Source organism: Buteo buteo, chromosome 12 (genome assembly GCF_964188355.1).
Source record: "Buteo buteo chromosome 12, bButBut1.hap1.1, whole genome shotgun sequence".
NCBI classification, from domain to species: Eukaryota; Metazoa; Chordata; class Aves; order Accipitriformes; family Accipitridae; genus Buteo; species Buteo buteo.
Window position 1 is genome coordinate 21,626,731 of NC_134182.1, and position 14,651 is coordinate 21,641,381.

Here is a 14,651-nt window from a genome sequence, read left to right on the forward strand (position 1 = left end):
TTTGTTGCTGTTGCCCCTAGTTTGTCTATAGCAGTCTGACAGGGCTCCCTCTCCCGACACACACTGGCTTTCCCTTGCCTTTCCCAGTTCCCCCTCTTCAGCCCTCGTCTGCCTCAGGTCAGACCCTCACCCCTGTGCTGCACTGTTGCAGAGCCTGCCCCAGCTCAGTCAGGCACAGCAGCATTGCAGGAGCAACCCTGTGCGCTCAGGTCCTCGATGCAGACCTGCGCTCAGTTAGAATTCCATTGTTTTTCTACCTCCCTGCTAATACCTCTGCTGCAGTGCTAGAGAGTGCTCTGGCTTTCCCCGTCTCAAGCCTTACCTCTCTTGCAGCATTTGGAGTCACCTTGGCTTTGCTCATTGCCTTTAAAGTGCCCTGTTGTGTTCCTTTTCCCTTCTTTCCATTTCTACTGCCTTTTAGTAAGCCCTAGCAAGGGAAATGCTGCTGCAAAGCTCCCAGCTGGGCTGTAGTCACTTCCATATGCACGTGTAGGGAGGGAGGGGAGGAAGAGATCAAACTTCAGCGATCCTGGAGACATTCTTGGATGTGGTGCTGAGAAGAAAATGAACAGGAAAGAGGTGACAGAAATGTCAGGCCACAAGCTCAAGAGATCACTGGGGCCCAGAGATACCTGCATCATCCCGGAAAAGAAATAAATGACAGACAGCACCAGACTATAACTTGAAAACATTGACACAAAGAGAGTTAATGTTCTTGGAACTGGACCTTGGCCTCACACAGTTCTTCAATCGTCTCCTGCCTGGTGACATATGATTTGCTCTCTTTGAACACCACATCTGTCCCAGAGACTGTCTACCTCTTAACGTAGCTGTGAAATATAGGTGATGTAGTACGTATAAATATTTCGAAGAGACAGGACTCATTTGACAAGTGGGGTCTTGAGAAGGGACCAGACACACAAACTCCAAGCTGGAAAGACGGGACAAATAGGTTCTGTGGAAACAGACTGGGGGGGGAGGAAAGACATCCCTCATCTTTGCTTTTTGACAAGTAGTATCACTACAGGGTATGGTTTCCTTATTGCAAGTAGATTGCTTAGCAAGTGTGCATGGGAGTGCTGGCTTGCTGTCAGCCATTGGAAACACTGTAGTTATGAATGTCATGATTTATTAGGCCTCAAACAATAATGATTAATTACCTTATTTAGCAAATGCAGTTATGTACTTGGGTTTTGGCAGTATTTTTTTCCACTCAGAATATCTATGGACAGATGACAGCTCTTTCTAATTATTTATTATCCAATTATTTTTCCCTTTAATTCAATGGACTGCTCAGTGTCTCACTTTATGGTTTTTACTGTTCCCTAACTGGATGAGTTCAAAGGTGCTTTTGGCACAAATACTTTTATTTGTTAAGAGAAAGCTGGGTTGTTTCACATACTTGGCAGTTTACTTTGAAATTCATTTTTCATAAGCATTTGTGCCAGTGAAACGTGAGCATGTGCGTTGAATGTTAACACAAAAAAGGGATGCAAAGCACACATTTTGGAGAAATTTTTTTTTTAGACTCATTATCCAGTAACTCACACTCATTCAAACTTTGAGGCACTATGTCATAATCTAATGAGAATCCCTGAAAAAAAAAAAAAGACTGGAAAGGCTACAAAAATGCCCCATAAATATTCTTATTTCAAAATCATGAGTAGAAAAAACAAGACTCATGTCTCCATAGTTTTTTTTTATCACCATGAAGTTTCCTGGATCTGCAAAAATCTCTTCATCTCGTTTCCTTGTGTTGCTTTCAGCCTGCTTCATGCAGATGCAGACAATTTTACTTTGTCATGTCATTGTCAGCTCCTGCTTCTCCCCATGCCCTGGCAAAGGGGCTGCTCCACCTGTCCTCCTAGTCCTGGCTGCCTCCTTATACCTACACACCCTTTATTAATGTTGCCACCACACACTGTGGGAAGGATTAAATCCTTCTCAGATAAGGGTTTATTGTATTAAAAATTAAACTTGCTAACATCAGGCGCTTTCATAAGCGCCCCGCTCCATGCCATCATCTTTGGAAAGGACGCCTCAGAGTGCGAAGGCCACAGTTTCTTGGCAAATATTCCCTCAGCTCGGTTATAGAAAAAAAAAAAGAAAAGAAAAAATACAAAGAAAAAAACCCCAACAACCAAAACCAAACAAAGCAGTTCATACTGGCAACATCCTGACAAGTGAGGGAATAGGCTCCAGTGGGAAATCCACCCACCGTGCCTCCTGCTTGCAGGGATGCTGGTCATGGGGTGAAGCTGCCCTGTCGGTAACACCGCTCTCCTCCTGGTGCACGGTACTGCTTTTCTCTCCCGCTGAGCACCATTCACAATAGGAATAACTGCTCACTAATTAGCGGCTGTATCTCCTAATTGCTTGTTTGTTAGAGCATGACTGAGCAGCCAGCCGCTCCCTGGGCCGTATCTCTCAATATTTTTTCTTTTTTTTTTTAATTACATTTTTATCCAGACAGCGACTTGTTCAAACGGCGACTCGGTGCCTGCCGGGGTACGTCTTTCCATCCGCCTTCCCTCGGGGTATAGCACCTCTCGCCAGCTACCGCGGCGAGCGGACATCGATGCGGAGCCGCGGGGCCGGGCAGGGGGCAGCGCGCAGCAGAGCAGCGCCATGAGCGGCGGGGGGCCGCCAAGCCCACGCGTGGCCGAGGCGGGAAGGCACGCAGGGACCACCCCGGGCAAGAGGCGGAGGGCACCCGGTGTCGCTAAGGGACGGGGCCCATCAGCCCGTCCCCGGGAGCCTCGGCGGGGCCAGCGCCGGGAGAGCGGCGTGCCGGGGCCCGGAGAACAGTCCGCCCCGCTAAGAGGGGCTTCCACGGCGCTGCCTCCCCTTTAGGGGCTGGGCTCACGGCTACAGCGCCGAGCCAGGCACGGGTGCGCTCGTCGGCTCCGGAGCCCCGCGGGGCGAGCGGGTCTAGGCTCCCCCGAAGCAGCGTTTTATCCCCCTAGCAAAGCAGATGGAGATAGGGATGGCAAAGCAGGGCTCCGCACCGGCGCTCCCGGGGCGCTCGCGCAGCCCCCCCGGTGCCGGTGGTGATGCCCGGGGCGGTCGCGCAGCATCTCCTTCCTCCTCCCGGCCGGAGGTCTCGCCTTGGGCCCTGCGCGGGTGGGAACGCACAGCTCCCCCGCTCCGGGTTTGACGTACGAGCATCAGCGCAGCCCGGGGCCGGCAGTCCCACGGGTACCGCCGACCCCCGCAGCCACGCACCGGGCTCGGGGCCCCCCACAGCACCCCCGCCCCACCGGAGCCCCCCGCCGCTCCCGAGCGGCATGCACAAGGCAGCTCCGCCAGCCTGCAACCTATCTGGGGGGCCCCGAAAAAGTTTGCTGGCACCAGCCAGCGCCGGCACAGGTGACACCCCCCCCCGGCAACCTGCGCTGCCCCCCACCCCCGGCTCGCTGCCCGTGCAAACCAGGAGGCACCCCCCCACCCCCCCGCTACCCCTGGACTTTTCGCATCTCAGGTCCCACCCGGGAGAAGCCGACCTTGCCGTGAGTGTCCTGAGGATGGAGGGACCCCGGACTGACGGCTGATCTCTCCACCCGAAGCAAGTCCCTTTTTCTCCCCAGCCCTAGCGGTGCTGTCTCTAATGGGGCCGGGGCGAGGTAAGGCTCGCAGAATTGGGCAGGAGGCAGGGCTCTTCCGAGCACGGCTGCTTTAATTGGCTCTTTTTTTTTTTTTTTTTTTTTTTTTTTTTTTCCCCCCCACAGAAAGGGAATGAAATGGTGAAGAGGGGAGGGGAAAAACCTGGAAAGCCAAAGGGGAAGAAAACACGGCGCGCCCAGCAGAGCCGGCAGGCAGGGAGGGGTGAGGCGGCCCCGGGCCAGCCCGGCCGGCCGGGCGCGGTACCGTACCGTGCCCCCCGGACGCCCCGTCGGAGGTCGGCGGAGCGGAGAGCCCCGGGGCCGGCTGGGGAGCCGTAACGCTCCCGGCAACTTTCGCAGGAGATTTTGGCACTTTAGGAAAAAGCGGTGGGGCAGGGACCTTGCAAGCGGTTTCCAGCCGGTGTCTGGCAGGAGTAACCCAACTTTCTCCAGCTTGTTGTCTCTCCTCGTCGGCTCCTTTCCAGCTGCAGCCCCTGTTAATTCCCACCGGGAGCTCCGGCAGCCGTCGAGGGAGAGCGACGCGGGCCTCCCTACAGCTGCAAATTATCTGCGAGGCGGGCGGAGCAGGCAAGCGGCGAAGGCGAAGCACCCGCCCGAGCTCAGCACACAATATCAGGGAAAGTTTTGAAGGGAGAAGGACCTGGCGGGCTAGGGAGGAGGCGAGCACAGCCGGGCTGAGCTGCAGGCAGAGCGAGGGTGCGTGGTCTGTCTGCTCCTCGTTTGCTTCTCCCTTCAGGCTGGCTGGGGCGATGCAGTGCAGCTGGGGGAGCTCTTGGGAGCCGCTTTAAAAAAAAAAAAAAAAAAAATCCTTCCTGGATTTGATTAATTGCACCAATCCCCTCCCCAGAAGATCTGGAAAAGAGGAGAGAGAATCACCTATTCCTCCCTCCGCCTTTCAGCAGCTGGCTCCTACCCCCACCCTTGCTTCCCCCCCTTTTTCTCCACCTCCTTCTCCTTTCCCCCGTTCGCTCCTGGGGCTGCGGCCAGAGTCTCGTCGGGAGGAGGGAGGGCGAAGACTCTCCCAAGTTGGCCCCAGTTGGCAGCACTTCGGGCAGCGCGGGACTTCGGGCAGCGCTCGGCGGCTCCTGCTGAACAAAGAAAACCCCTTTCCCGCAAGGGCTGGGGAGCAGCGCTGGGCTGGCCCGGGCCCTGCTCCTGCACCTGCCCGGCGCCGGCCCGGTGCCGCCCCCCGGGCTGGCCTTTCCCTGTACCCCGAGTGCGGGCGAGGCTGCCCGTTTTCCTGGAAATCCTCGAGAAACCTGGCGACGGGAAGCGAGAAGCGGCGCTCCGCTTTCCTGCCCTCCCTGCCTCCTTCCCTCGCTCTCTCCCTCTCCTTTTTTTTTTTTTTTTTTTCCTTTTAAATTTTATCCCCAGGCGGACCCGGTGTGGGGGGTCCCATTCTCCGCCCCAGGGGCGCCGGTGCCCGGCGCGGAGCGGGGCGCATGGGGCGGTGTTTCGGGAGGCTTTCCCCTGCTCCTCGCTCCCCCGCCGGATGCTGCCTGGGCTCTTCTGGCTGCTTTTCTTCGCCGGCGATGAGGGCTCTGCCTTGAAGATGGAGATGATCTGTTTTTTATTCCTGTCTCTGGTGCCGGTGTACAGCAGAGGACAAGGGGTTTACGGTAAGAGACGCTGTCGCGGTCGCTGGGGCGGGGGAGGGGGGGCGAGGCGCAGGCGGCGGCGGTGGGATCAAAGTTAAAAAGCACCTGCAGGAGAAAGTAAATGATGCTGGCGAAGCTCGTCGCAGCCGGAGCGGAGAGCTTTATGCAGCAATAGGGCTTCCAGCGCCTGTAGCTACTTCGTAATTCCTCGCCGTAAACCCCGGCCGCCTCCGATTTACGAGTCCGCCGAGATGGCACGCAGGGACCGCGGGCGAGGCTGCCGCCGGGCTGGCCGCGCCTGGAGCCGCGGGGAGCGAGAGCCGCCGCGGGGAGCGACCCCGGGCCCCGGCCCTGCCTCCCCTCTCCCCCGCCCGCCTCGCGTGGGGACGCCACGCTGATGCCGGCGGCGCGAACCGCGGCGGCGCGGCTCTGGGAGCACCTCCGAGTTGCAGTTTCTTCGAGGCCGGGGGAGGACGGAGGATCCCCTCCCCGCGCTGCCCTTGCGGGTTTGCTTCCGTGCGGGAGCACCGGAACGGGGAAGGCAAGAGGTGGGCGGCCGCCGCTGCCCCGCCGGGGCTCGGTGCCGGGGGTCTCCCCCTCTGCCGGCTGCAGCCCGCTCCCCGCCGCCGCCGGGCGGGGCCGGCACCCCGCCCTGCCCCAGCTCCCTCCCGCACAACCCACGGCCAGCCCCGCCGGGCTCCCCCCGCCCCCCCCCCGGGACGGGGGGGGGGCGAGGGGTGAGGCTGCTTTTGCACCCTATTGAACTTTGCTGCCGATTTTCTTCTTAAGGTCGGGGGGGGGGGTGCTCTGTGGCAGAGCTGATGTCGAGCTGCTTGATTTTTTTTTTTCCTCTTTTATTATTATTATTGCAGTTATGGTGCTTACTTCCCCTCCTTGTTTGCAGGCAGGGCGGCAAATGGCAAGCTCAGGTGTCCCCGTGTGAGGTCTGGCTCCCGCAGCCCCTTAGCTTCCGAGGGCAGAGGGGGGGCAGGGGGCAGAGGCTGGGGATGGCACCCCATGCCCCCACCCAGCACAAGCCCTGGGTTGAGAGAACAGCCGGGATTTACTTTAGCCAGGCGCGCAGCCCCCCTTTCCCTCTCCCAGCCCTCTCTTAATTCTTGCTTTACAAGATCTGCATTTCCAATACAGTGGGAAAAAAATAAATAAAAGCAACCCACAAGACTTGCCTCTCATACAAGCCGGCTTTATCTTGGCTTACAACTCAGTTGTGCGTTGCTGTAAAGTCCTTCTGGAAGGCATGCCTCTGCCTCTAACAAGCCAAGCTCTCTGAGCTCTGAAGAGAGACCCCAGTGAGAGAATCCAGCCCCCCCGCTCCCCCTTTTTTAACAGCATGCAGCCAATCTCTTGTGTGAGCTCTGGCAAAGATCAGTTCAGTCTCACTGACGATGGGTAAGTCTTTGTAGGTCACTTTTTAATGATGTATTTCTTTAATGGAAACAATTCCTCCTTTCTCCGTGAGGGCTGGGATGTTAATTTGAGTTTGGGTCCGTTTTGCAAAATAACCATTTTAAATAGAGGGTGTTTAGCTTCCTTTCTTTTTTCTTTCTTCCTCCCAGTATATATGTTTTCTCCCACTCTGCATGTCCAGAGGAAGATTGTAGGACCCTCTGAAGGCTGGAAAGATGAGGAGTAGAATGAGTTTGTGGTACAGAAACCTGGTCAGGGCAGGCTATTTAATCCTTTAAAACAGGTAATCTGCTTCTAGCTGAACTTTTATTATTTTATTTTAGTGTGCTTGCTGCTGAGTAGCGTCACTTGCTGTAGAATGGCCTGTCTGCTGAGAATTGTAGCATGAGGGACAGAGCTTAAAACTGGTTTTGCTTAAATATGCTTTAGAAAGTTGCCTGTTGTATTTTTTCATCCACTTCAGTGAACTTTCATTTGATAGAGTTGCTGCTGAATTAGATCTTCAGAATAACTTACTGATGGTTTTGTCTTTTTCTCTCAGAGAGAGCTTGGAGAAGCTGTGTACAAAAGAAAGCACAGATATAGACATGCACTAAGATGAAGGCATCCTTTTAAGCCAAAATGGTACACTACTACTATCTATTCTCTTATTTAACTACACAAAGGAGAAATGCAGTCTCTTCCTACCTCTCCCCTCCCCTACCTCTTTAAACTATCTGTTGAGACCATCAGGAGCCTTAATATGCAGCTGTCTCCAAGTGCAGCCCAGAGCTGTGTATCTGCAAACTTCTACAGTGACTAATAGTTTTCATATTGTCTTTCCCAATCCTGCTTTCAGTCCACTGCCCTGCACTGATTTCATGCCTTGTGCAGCCAGCACTGTTTGTTTGGATGCGAGATTGCTGTCATTGATGGCTCAAGCAGAGCTGGATTGATACAGTTACATTTGCGAAGATAACTAAAGCAGGATTAGAAACTAGTCCTATTGCCCCCCTCCACTTCAGTTTTTCCTAAATGTTGGTCTCTCGCCATAGCTTTAAACTGTACTTGAGTGTTCTGTGCCGTGAATGTCAGTCTCATGTGGCGCTTAATGTAGAGATTATGGGAACTCAAGTATCATGGTTCAGATCTGTTTTTCTGCTTTTGAATATTTATTTATGGCGATGAAGATGGTGAGAGGCATCTATATGGGTCTATAAATATATTTCACTTTAGTAAATCTGCTGAGATTAAATCAGATTAAACTAGATAAAGTATCCATGTGATGTACCCTTTAAATAATACACCCACATGGATGTGCACAAAAGACCTCTGTCTAGGAGAGCGCAGTTGTTGGAAAGGTTTATTGAGATGAATGGTATAAATAAAATGTGTGTAAGGAGGTTTCTGGGAAAGGAGCATTTGCAATGGAGGTGCAATTTAATTAGGAGTCAAGGTGCTTTTTAGCCTGCTACCTGAAGAGGCTTGTTATATAAATTGGCATTTGTTGTAATGACTGAAGTGTGTCTGAAACCCTCTTCTCATTAGCTGATTCCATCATTTCAGCCTTGTTTTTTGCAGTAAGACAAGGCTGGCCTGATACGGAGGCAGTTCAGCACGCTGCCAAGGGGCAACTTTTATTAGCCTTTTGTGGTACCCCATTTCCCAAACTGTGTGTGCCTTTCAATCCTAGTGCATTAATGCTGCTGGTCAAGATGAGGAGCAAGCTGTAATAGATCTCTAGGAAATGTCAGAATCTGGGGGGAGGGAGGAAGAGGTAAGGAGAAAGGGACTTGCCCTTCCAGCCTTGGAGTTATCAACATTTAAAGACTATAAATTAGACTGAAAGGGGAGGATGGTTGGAGGGGGGGTGGCCCAAAGGGAAGAGTATGCCTCTTGCTTCCTAGTAAGCCTTGCAGACTCCAGGACTTGTGTAGCTCTGGTTCAGAGTGTGCACAGGGCTGCTGCTTTGCTTACTTCATGTGCAGTGTATAATTAACATTTCTGGGTTGTCTTGCAACTAGCACAGTCCAGCTGAACAGCAGCAGCCTTTCAGGCTGAATAAAAGAGTGGGATGTTTTGTCCCCTGCCCCTCATAATTCACCTGCAGAAAAGGCATTTCAGGAATGGTCATCACAGTGTGTGATGGGGGCTACAGCAAGGTGATGGAAAGGGAATAAAAGGAAGGTTTAGGCTGGGCAGCAGGGAAAGCTGCCTGGCACCGTGATCAGAGGGCTGGCTGGCTGGGCTGCATTACTTCAGGTGCTTGAAACTGATGGGGGTGAAGCACTTGCAGTACAGAGTAGTCCTGCCTTGGCCTCTGACGTGAGGAATAAATGACCTAGTAAAGCTCTTTCTTTAAAGAGACACCATCCCACTGAATCACCCATGAGATGCCACTATGGGCAGCCAAAAAATCTAGCAGAAGAATGTCGTCTTGTGTCTGCGAGGGAGGAGTGTCATGGTAAAACATATCCTGCATTTAGGCCATAAACATCCACTCTTCTTCATTTCATGTACATGTGACATGATTTGTTTCCTGCTCCTTTTACCTGTAAAGTAAAAGCCTCTTTTCCTAGAGTTTTCAATGCAGCATTGCCCAAGTAGGATGCCTCACGGTCTCTTGCAAGTGGTGTGTGTCTTTTGTTGCCAGTTGCTGGGGGCACAGACACACTTTAATGTGTTAACCTCGAGCCTGGTGACCTGGATCAGTCCCTCTTCCCTTCCCTTGACTATAGCTGTTTTGCCAGCGGGAACAAGAGTCCAGATGAGGAGATCTTCAGCTTCCTTGCTGTTATCCCAGTGTACCCTGTGCCCTCAGAAATGGGTGAGCAGATCACTGGCTAAAGTAACGGTGGAGCTGGCTCCTGTGAGCCACGTCTTGGCTGATTCTGTTTGGAAAATGCAATGTATGAGCACAGTGGTCCTCCGAACTATACGTGTGTGTGTGTATATACACGGATGTACATACATTCTTTGTGCTCAGCCTTTTCTCCTTGTTGTCCAGCCCTTAAATCTGTGGTGGCTTAGGCTGTAACCTTTTGGTTACAGGAATGAGTTTTGTAACTGGAGGGCTATAGAAATAGTTTCTCTGAAGGACTGGGTTGGTCCAAGATTTGCATAGTTCTTTAGCACTCTTTAAGGTCAAGGCATTGAATCTGTCCGGCCCTGTGCTTCAGCATGCCTTGCTGTTCTCTAGCTGTAGTGTGTCAGATTCACCCTCCTGTGACACTAGAACCTCTGTTTTTAGGTCAGGTCAGTAGCTTCACACACCAGATAAGCCCTCAATTGGCTTTGATATGCAGTGCTAGAAGACTGACGTTATCCTCTTGACAGGTTGTTTGCAACTTGCTGGTAGAAGTCAAAATATTTCACTATAGGTGTCATCAGAAACCACCATCCTATGCTAATTTTTGTGGGAACATGAAGACAGATGTTGAATAATTTGACATGAGCAGCATAGCTTTTAAAATTATCACTGTGTCAGGTTTGCACTGGATTTTTTGGAAATATATATATGTATTTCAGATGAGTTTGAGAGATGGGAGGGAGATAAAGTAAGTGGCTCCTGATAAGTGGAAGATGCAGCAGAAGACGGCCTTGGAGGTTCAGTAGTCTGACAGCATTCAGCAGTGGCAGTAAGGGATGCTGAGGTGCTGGGGCTGCTGTTCTTATTTTTAAGGAACAAATCTAAGTGACTTCTATGCTGGAAAGTCAGAGATCTTGTGACACTTACCATCAACCAGAAGCCCTAATGTTTTGACTGGAGTTACTGCCATTCTGCTTGCTTGAAAAGCGCAGTTTCAGGCTTCCAGTCCCTCCCTCAACACATACCATGCTATCCTGGTTCAATAAGCATCATCTATGCCTAAGAGTCTTGCCTGCGTGGCTACAGCTTGTTATGAGGAGGGCAGAGTTGGGGGGTGGGAAAAAATTGCATTCTGTCCAATGCCAATGTGCTAGCAAAAGCAACAGAGAGATGCATTTCTCCTAGTGAAATACTGCTTGGGGTAGAGGGTGTTTCTTACTCCATTTATGGAAATGTCCTGAACTCTACCTGCAAAAGGCTTCTTTAGCATAAGGTAAGTCCATAGTCAACTGGCTTGCCTTTGTAGGTCTGGAGAGACAGTTCCCTGGTGAAGTTCTCATGAGGGTGGGTGACATGTTGGTATTTTTTGTGCAGGGGGGTTTCCTGTGTTGTGTCCTCAGAGGGGGCTGCATTTTGCTGTGGGGAAGATGAGCCTTCCAGACAAGAGACAGTGGAAAATGTTGATTTGTTCTCAGAGATGCTATGGGTACCCCCATCTGGTAATACAATGTGGGTTTCTTTAGGCTAGACGTGGTAGCCCAGGTCTTATGTAGACTGAGAATACTAAGAAAACTTTGAGACCATATCTGCTCTCAAGCAGTCAAGGTGAACACATCAAGTGCCTGTGTCCTAGCCACCTTTTGCCAATCATCATCTGCTGGCATTGCACAGGTTTAAATTCAGAAGGGGAAAATGTGCCAATGTTCCCCAGACTTGCGGAGGAAGGGGGAGGGATATGGCACTGACACTGCGCAGCAGAACGCAGATCTGGCAGGGCCTCCAGGCCCCACCAGAGACAGTGATGTGCTGCTAGGAAGTGGGAGAGGAGAGTGCCTGTGTTCCATGTCTCTGTGCCTGTGGTTAACTGGTGAGGTGTCTACTCTGTTAGGATCCAAAGTACTCGCTTTGAAAAGAAAAAAGCTTTAATCTGCCCTTTATTTGGGGGAAGGGGTTGAGGGAACAACAGAGGTTTGTATTTTATAGCCAAGCACTTGCTTAGTGTTTAAAAGAAAAAATTAAACATGTGATAACCCATGGAGCTGACAATCCAAAGTACTGCATTAGGGCTAGGAAAGAATTTGAGAAGTGGAGCCAGGAAAAAAGAGAGATCCTGGGCATCAACTGATCTAAGCTCAACAAAAGTGAAGTCGGAGAAGGGCTGTTACTAACAGGTTAGCAGGGACAGGACCTGTTGGGAGGCAGAGAGTTTTCAGAGTTTTCATGCCTGGTGCCAGGTGTTTCTCGGATGGGAGGATTTGACTCCCCCCTTGATTTCCTGACCTCTGCTCAGGTGCAGCTCGCCGGCAGCAGGCGACTCCTGCCTTCCCTCCTGCCCAAGGGAAAGGCGAATGAAGCTGGCCCTCCTTCACTGTCCTGGCCGCCGGCTCCTCTCCTGCTGTGGTTGGGGAGCACATCTGGGTGGGTAGGGGGCACATCTGGGCGGCGGGGCCGTGCCGCTCCGCCGCTGTCCGGCAGAGGGAGGCGTTGCACCGTCCCGGCGGGAGGGGGGATGGTGCCCGGGGGTGCGCCCCTTCCCCCGGGAGGGGGGGAAAGGGGGTGGGTGCCGGGATTTGCTCAGGGCAAACCCCGTGGGAACCGAAACGCCGCTTTGGGAGCGCCCGTCTCCCGACAGAAGCGAGGCTCCGCGCGGGCCGGACACGCGTGGGGGCGGGTTGGCGGCGCGTCCCCGGGGTGACAGGCGGGCTGTCCCCGGCTCGGTAGCGTCGGCTGACCGCCAGGTAGTGCCCGGAGGCAGCTCGTCTTCTCCGTTGCCACCTTGGTGGACTTCGGGAAAACCCCGCCTGTCCGTCTTCCCGAGGGTGGGAGCACGGCCGAAGTTCGCGGGCGTCAACGCCCGGGACTGAGCTGCTACTTCCAGGTTTTTGGCGCTGGCTGCTTGCGCGAAGCTCTGTCACATTGTACCCAAGCAGTTCATGATTCCTTCCCCCACACCCTTTGTAATACTCTTGTGGAGTGGGAAAGTGCTAGTGTTTCCTTCCAGAAGCATCTCGTCTGTTTCCCACAAAAGATCAAACAATAAAGTGAGTGCAGGCCTCTTAAATTCTGAATTGGCTTTTCAACCATAGTCTCCATTTCTTTTTTCTTCACTTATACGTGTGGTTGTGTTTGGGAGATTTGTTGGTTTTGTTCATTTGGGGGTTTGTTTGGTTTTGGTTCTCAGAATGAAAAGGTAAGGTTAAAGGAATCTGAACAGATATGAGGGAAGAGGGATCCTCACAGAACCTTTGAACAGTTTGGGTTGGAAGGGACCTTTATAGGTCATCTAGTCTAACCCCCCCCTGCAGTGAGCAGGGACATCTTCAGCTAGATCAGGTTGGTCAGAGCCCCATCCAGCCTGACCTTGAATGTTTCCAGGAATGGGGCATCTACCACCTCTCCGGGCAACCTGTTCCAGTGTTTCACCATCCTTATTGTAAAAAATTTCTTCGTTATATCTAGATTAAATCTACCCTTTTTAAGTTTAAAACCATTACCCCTTGTCCCATCATAACAGGCCCTTCTGAAAGGTTTGTCCCCACCTTTCTTGTAGGCCCCCTTGAAGTACTGAAAGGCCACAATAAGGTCTCCCTGAGCCTTCTCCAGGCTAAACAACCCCAACTCTCTCAGCCTTTCCTCATAGGAGGGGTGTTCCAGCCCTCTGATCATTTTTGTGGCCCTCCTCTGGACCTGCTCTAACAGGTCCATGTCTTTCCTCTGCTGAGGACCCCAAAGCTGGATGCAGTACTGCAGGTGGGGTCTCACCAGAGCAGAGTAAAGGGAGAGAATCACCTCCCTTGACCTGCTGGCCATGCTTCTTTTGATGCAGCCCTGGATACAGTTTGCTTTCTGGGCTGCGAGCACACATTGCCAGCTCATGTGCAGCTTTTCATCCACCAGTACCCCCAAGTCCTTCTCCACAGGGCTGCTCTCAATCCCTTCATCCCCTAGCCTGTAGTGATACCAGGGGTTGCCCCAACCCATGTGCAGGACCTTGCGCTTGGCCTTGTGGAACCTCATGAGGTTCACACAGGCCCACTTCTTGAGCTTGTCCATCCAGGTACCTCTGGATGGCATCCTGTCCCTCAGGAGTGTCAACAGCACCACTCAGCTTGGTGTTGTCTGCACGTTTGCTGAGGGCGCACTTGATCCCACTGTCTGTGTCATTGATGAAGATATTGCTCTGGCAGAAGGAGAAAAGAAGACAGCAAGGTGGCAGCTGGCTGTTGGGGCCTCTAAGGTGTTCAGGTGAGGCAATTAATGCTGCAATATATCTCCTTGGCTCTGTGAGGCAGCAGAGCTGAGGGTGCCAGAGCAGAGGCATTTGATTGATGATGGCACTTTGGCTCTTAGGGAAAAGATGACTTAGGGGCCCTAGCTTAGTGCAACATTGTCTTCAGAGCATCGTGGCTGCCTATAGGGAGCTTTTTGCACCAGTGCATTGGCTGTGCTGTATCCCAGGTTAGCTTCTGATTACTAATACCTTAAGTTTTAATGCCTAAATAATCTGGTCCATGGCTGGTGAAGGGAGATGTCTGAAGTTAACCAGGGACCTAGAGAGAGAGCTTAATATAAATAATTATGTCTTTAAATTTTCTACTTGTTCTTCTAGACTAGGCGATATGGTTACTTCAGCATATGCTTTTGTGACTGTATTCCCAAAATCCACAGAGCTGTATGGTCTAGTAATGTTTAAACTCCTCTGAGAAGGATGCTCCCTTTGTATGCTTCTGTAAAGCACTCTGTTCTTATTATCATGCTAGTAATGAACAGCAGCGTAGATACAGTTACATATTTCAGTGGTTGCAAAGAAGGCAGGACAGCACACTGGGGACAGCTGTGGTGCCAGAGTGGCCTGGTGATTTGGAGTCACCTGCACTGCTCTGTGAGCACGTCATGGCTCTGTGCTGGGCTGCAGACCTCCAGGGAGAGGATGCAGCAAGGTGGTGAGCAGGGATCTCGAGCACCTTTTATCGATCTAGCCAGCCTCTCGCTTTCCTGTTGCTCCTTTCACTCGTGCTGCAAATCGCTCGTGCATGTGGTGTTGGCTGTTATCCCTTTGCTTTAGCTTTCATAAGGGAGATATCACTGATGTAACTAAAAATCCATCTGGCTGTGATGTGCTGGCTTGTGGTTTCTCTTCGCTGTGAGCTGTAGTGTAGGACAAATGGCATGCAGATACTTTTGCTGGGTTTGTGCAAATGGAAATGATGGCAG

At 52.1% G+C, this 14,651-nt stretch overlaps 1 protein-coding gene across 1 annotated transcript in view; it reads left to right on the top strand.

Moving 5' to 3' along the window:
* Nucleotides 1-4,435: 4,435 nt before the first annotated feature.
* MDGA1 (MAM domain containing glycosylphosphatidylinositol anchor 1) overlaps nucleotides 4,436-14,651 on the top strand; it is a 144,332-nt gene continuing 134,116 nt past the window's right edge. Inside the window, exon 1 of the mRNA XM_075042038.1 lies at nucleotides 4,436-5,242. Within this exon, the coding sequence (XP_074898139.1) occupies nucleotides 5,116-5,242 (127 nt within the window). The 5' untranslated portion in view covers nucleotides 4,436-5,115. The remainder of the gene's footprint in view (nucleotides 5,243-14,651) is intronic.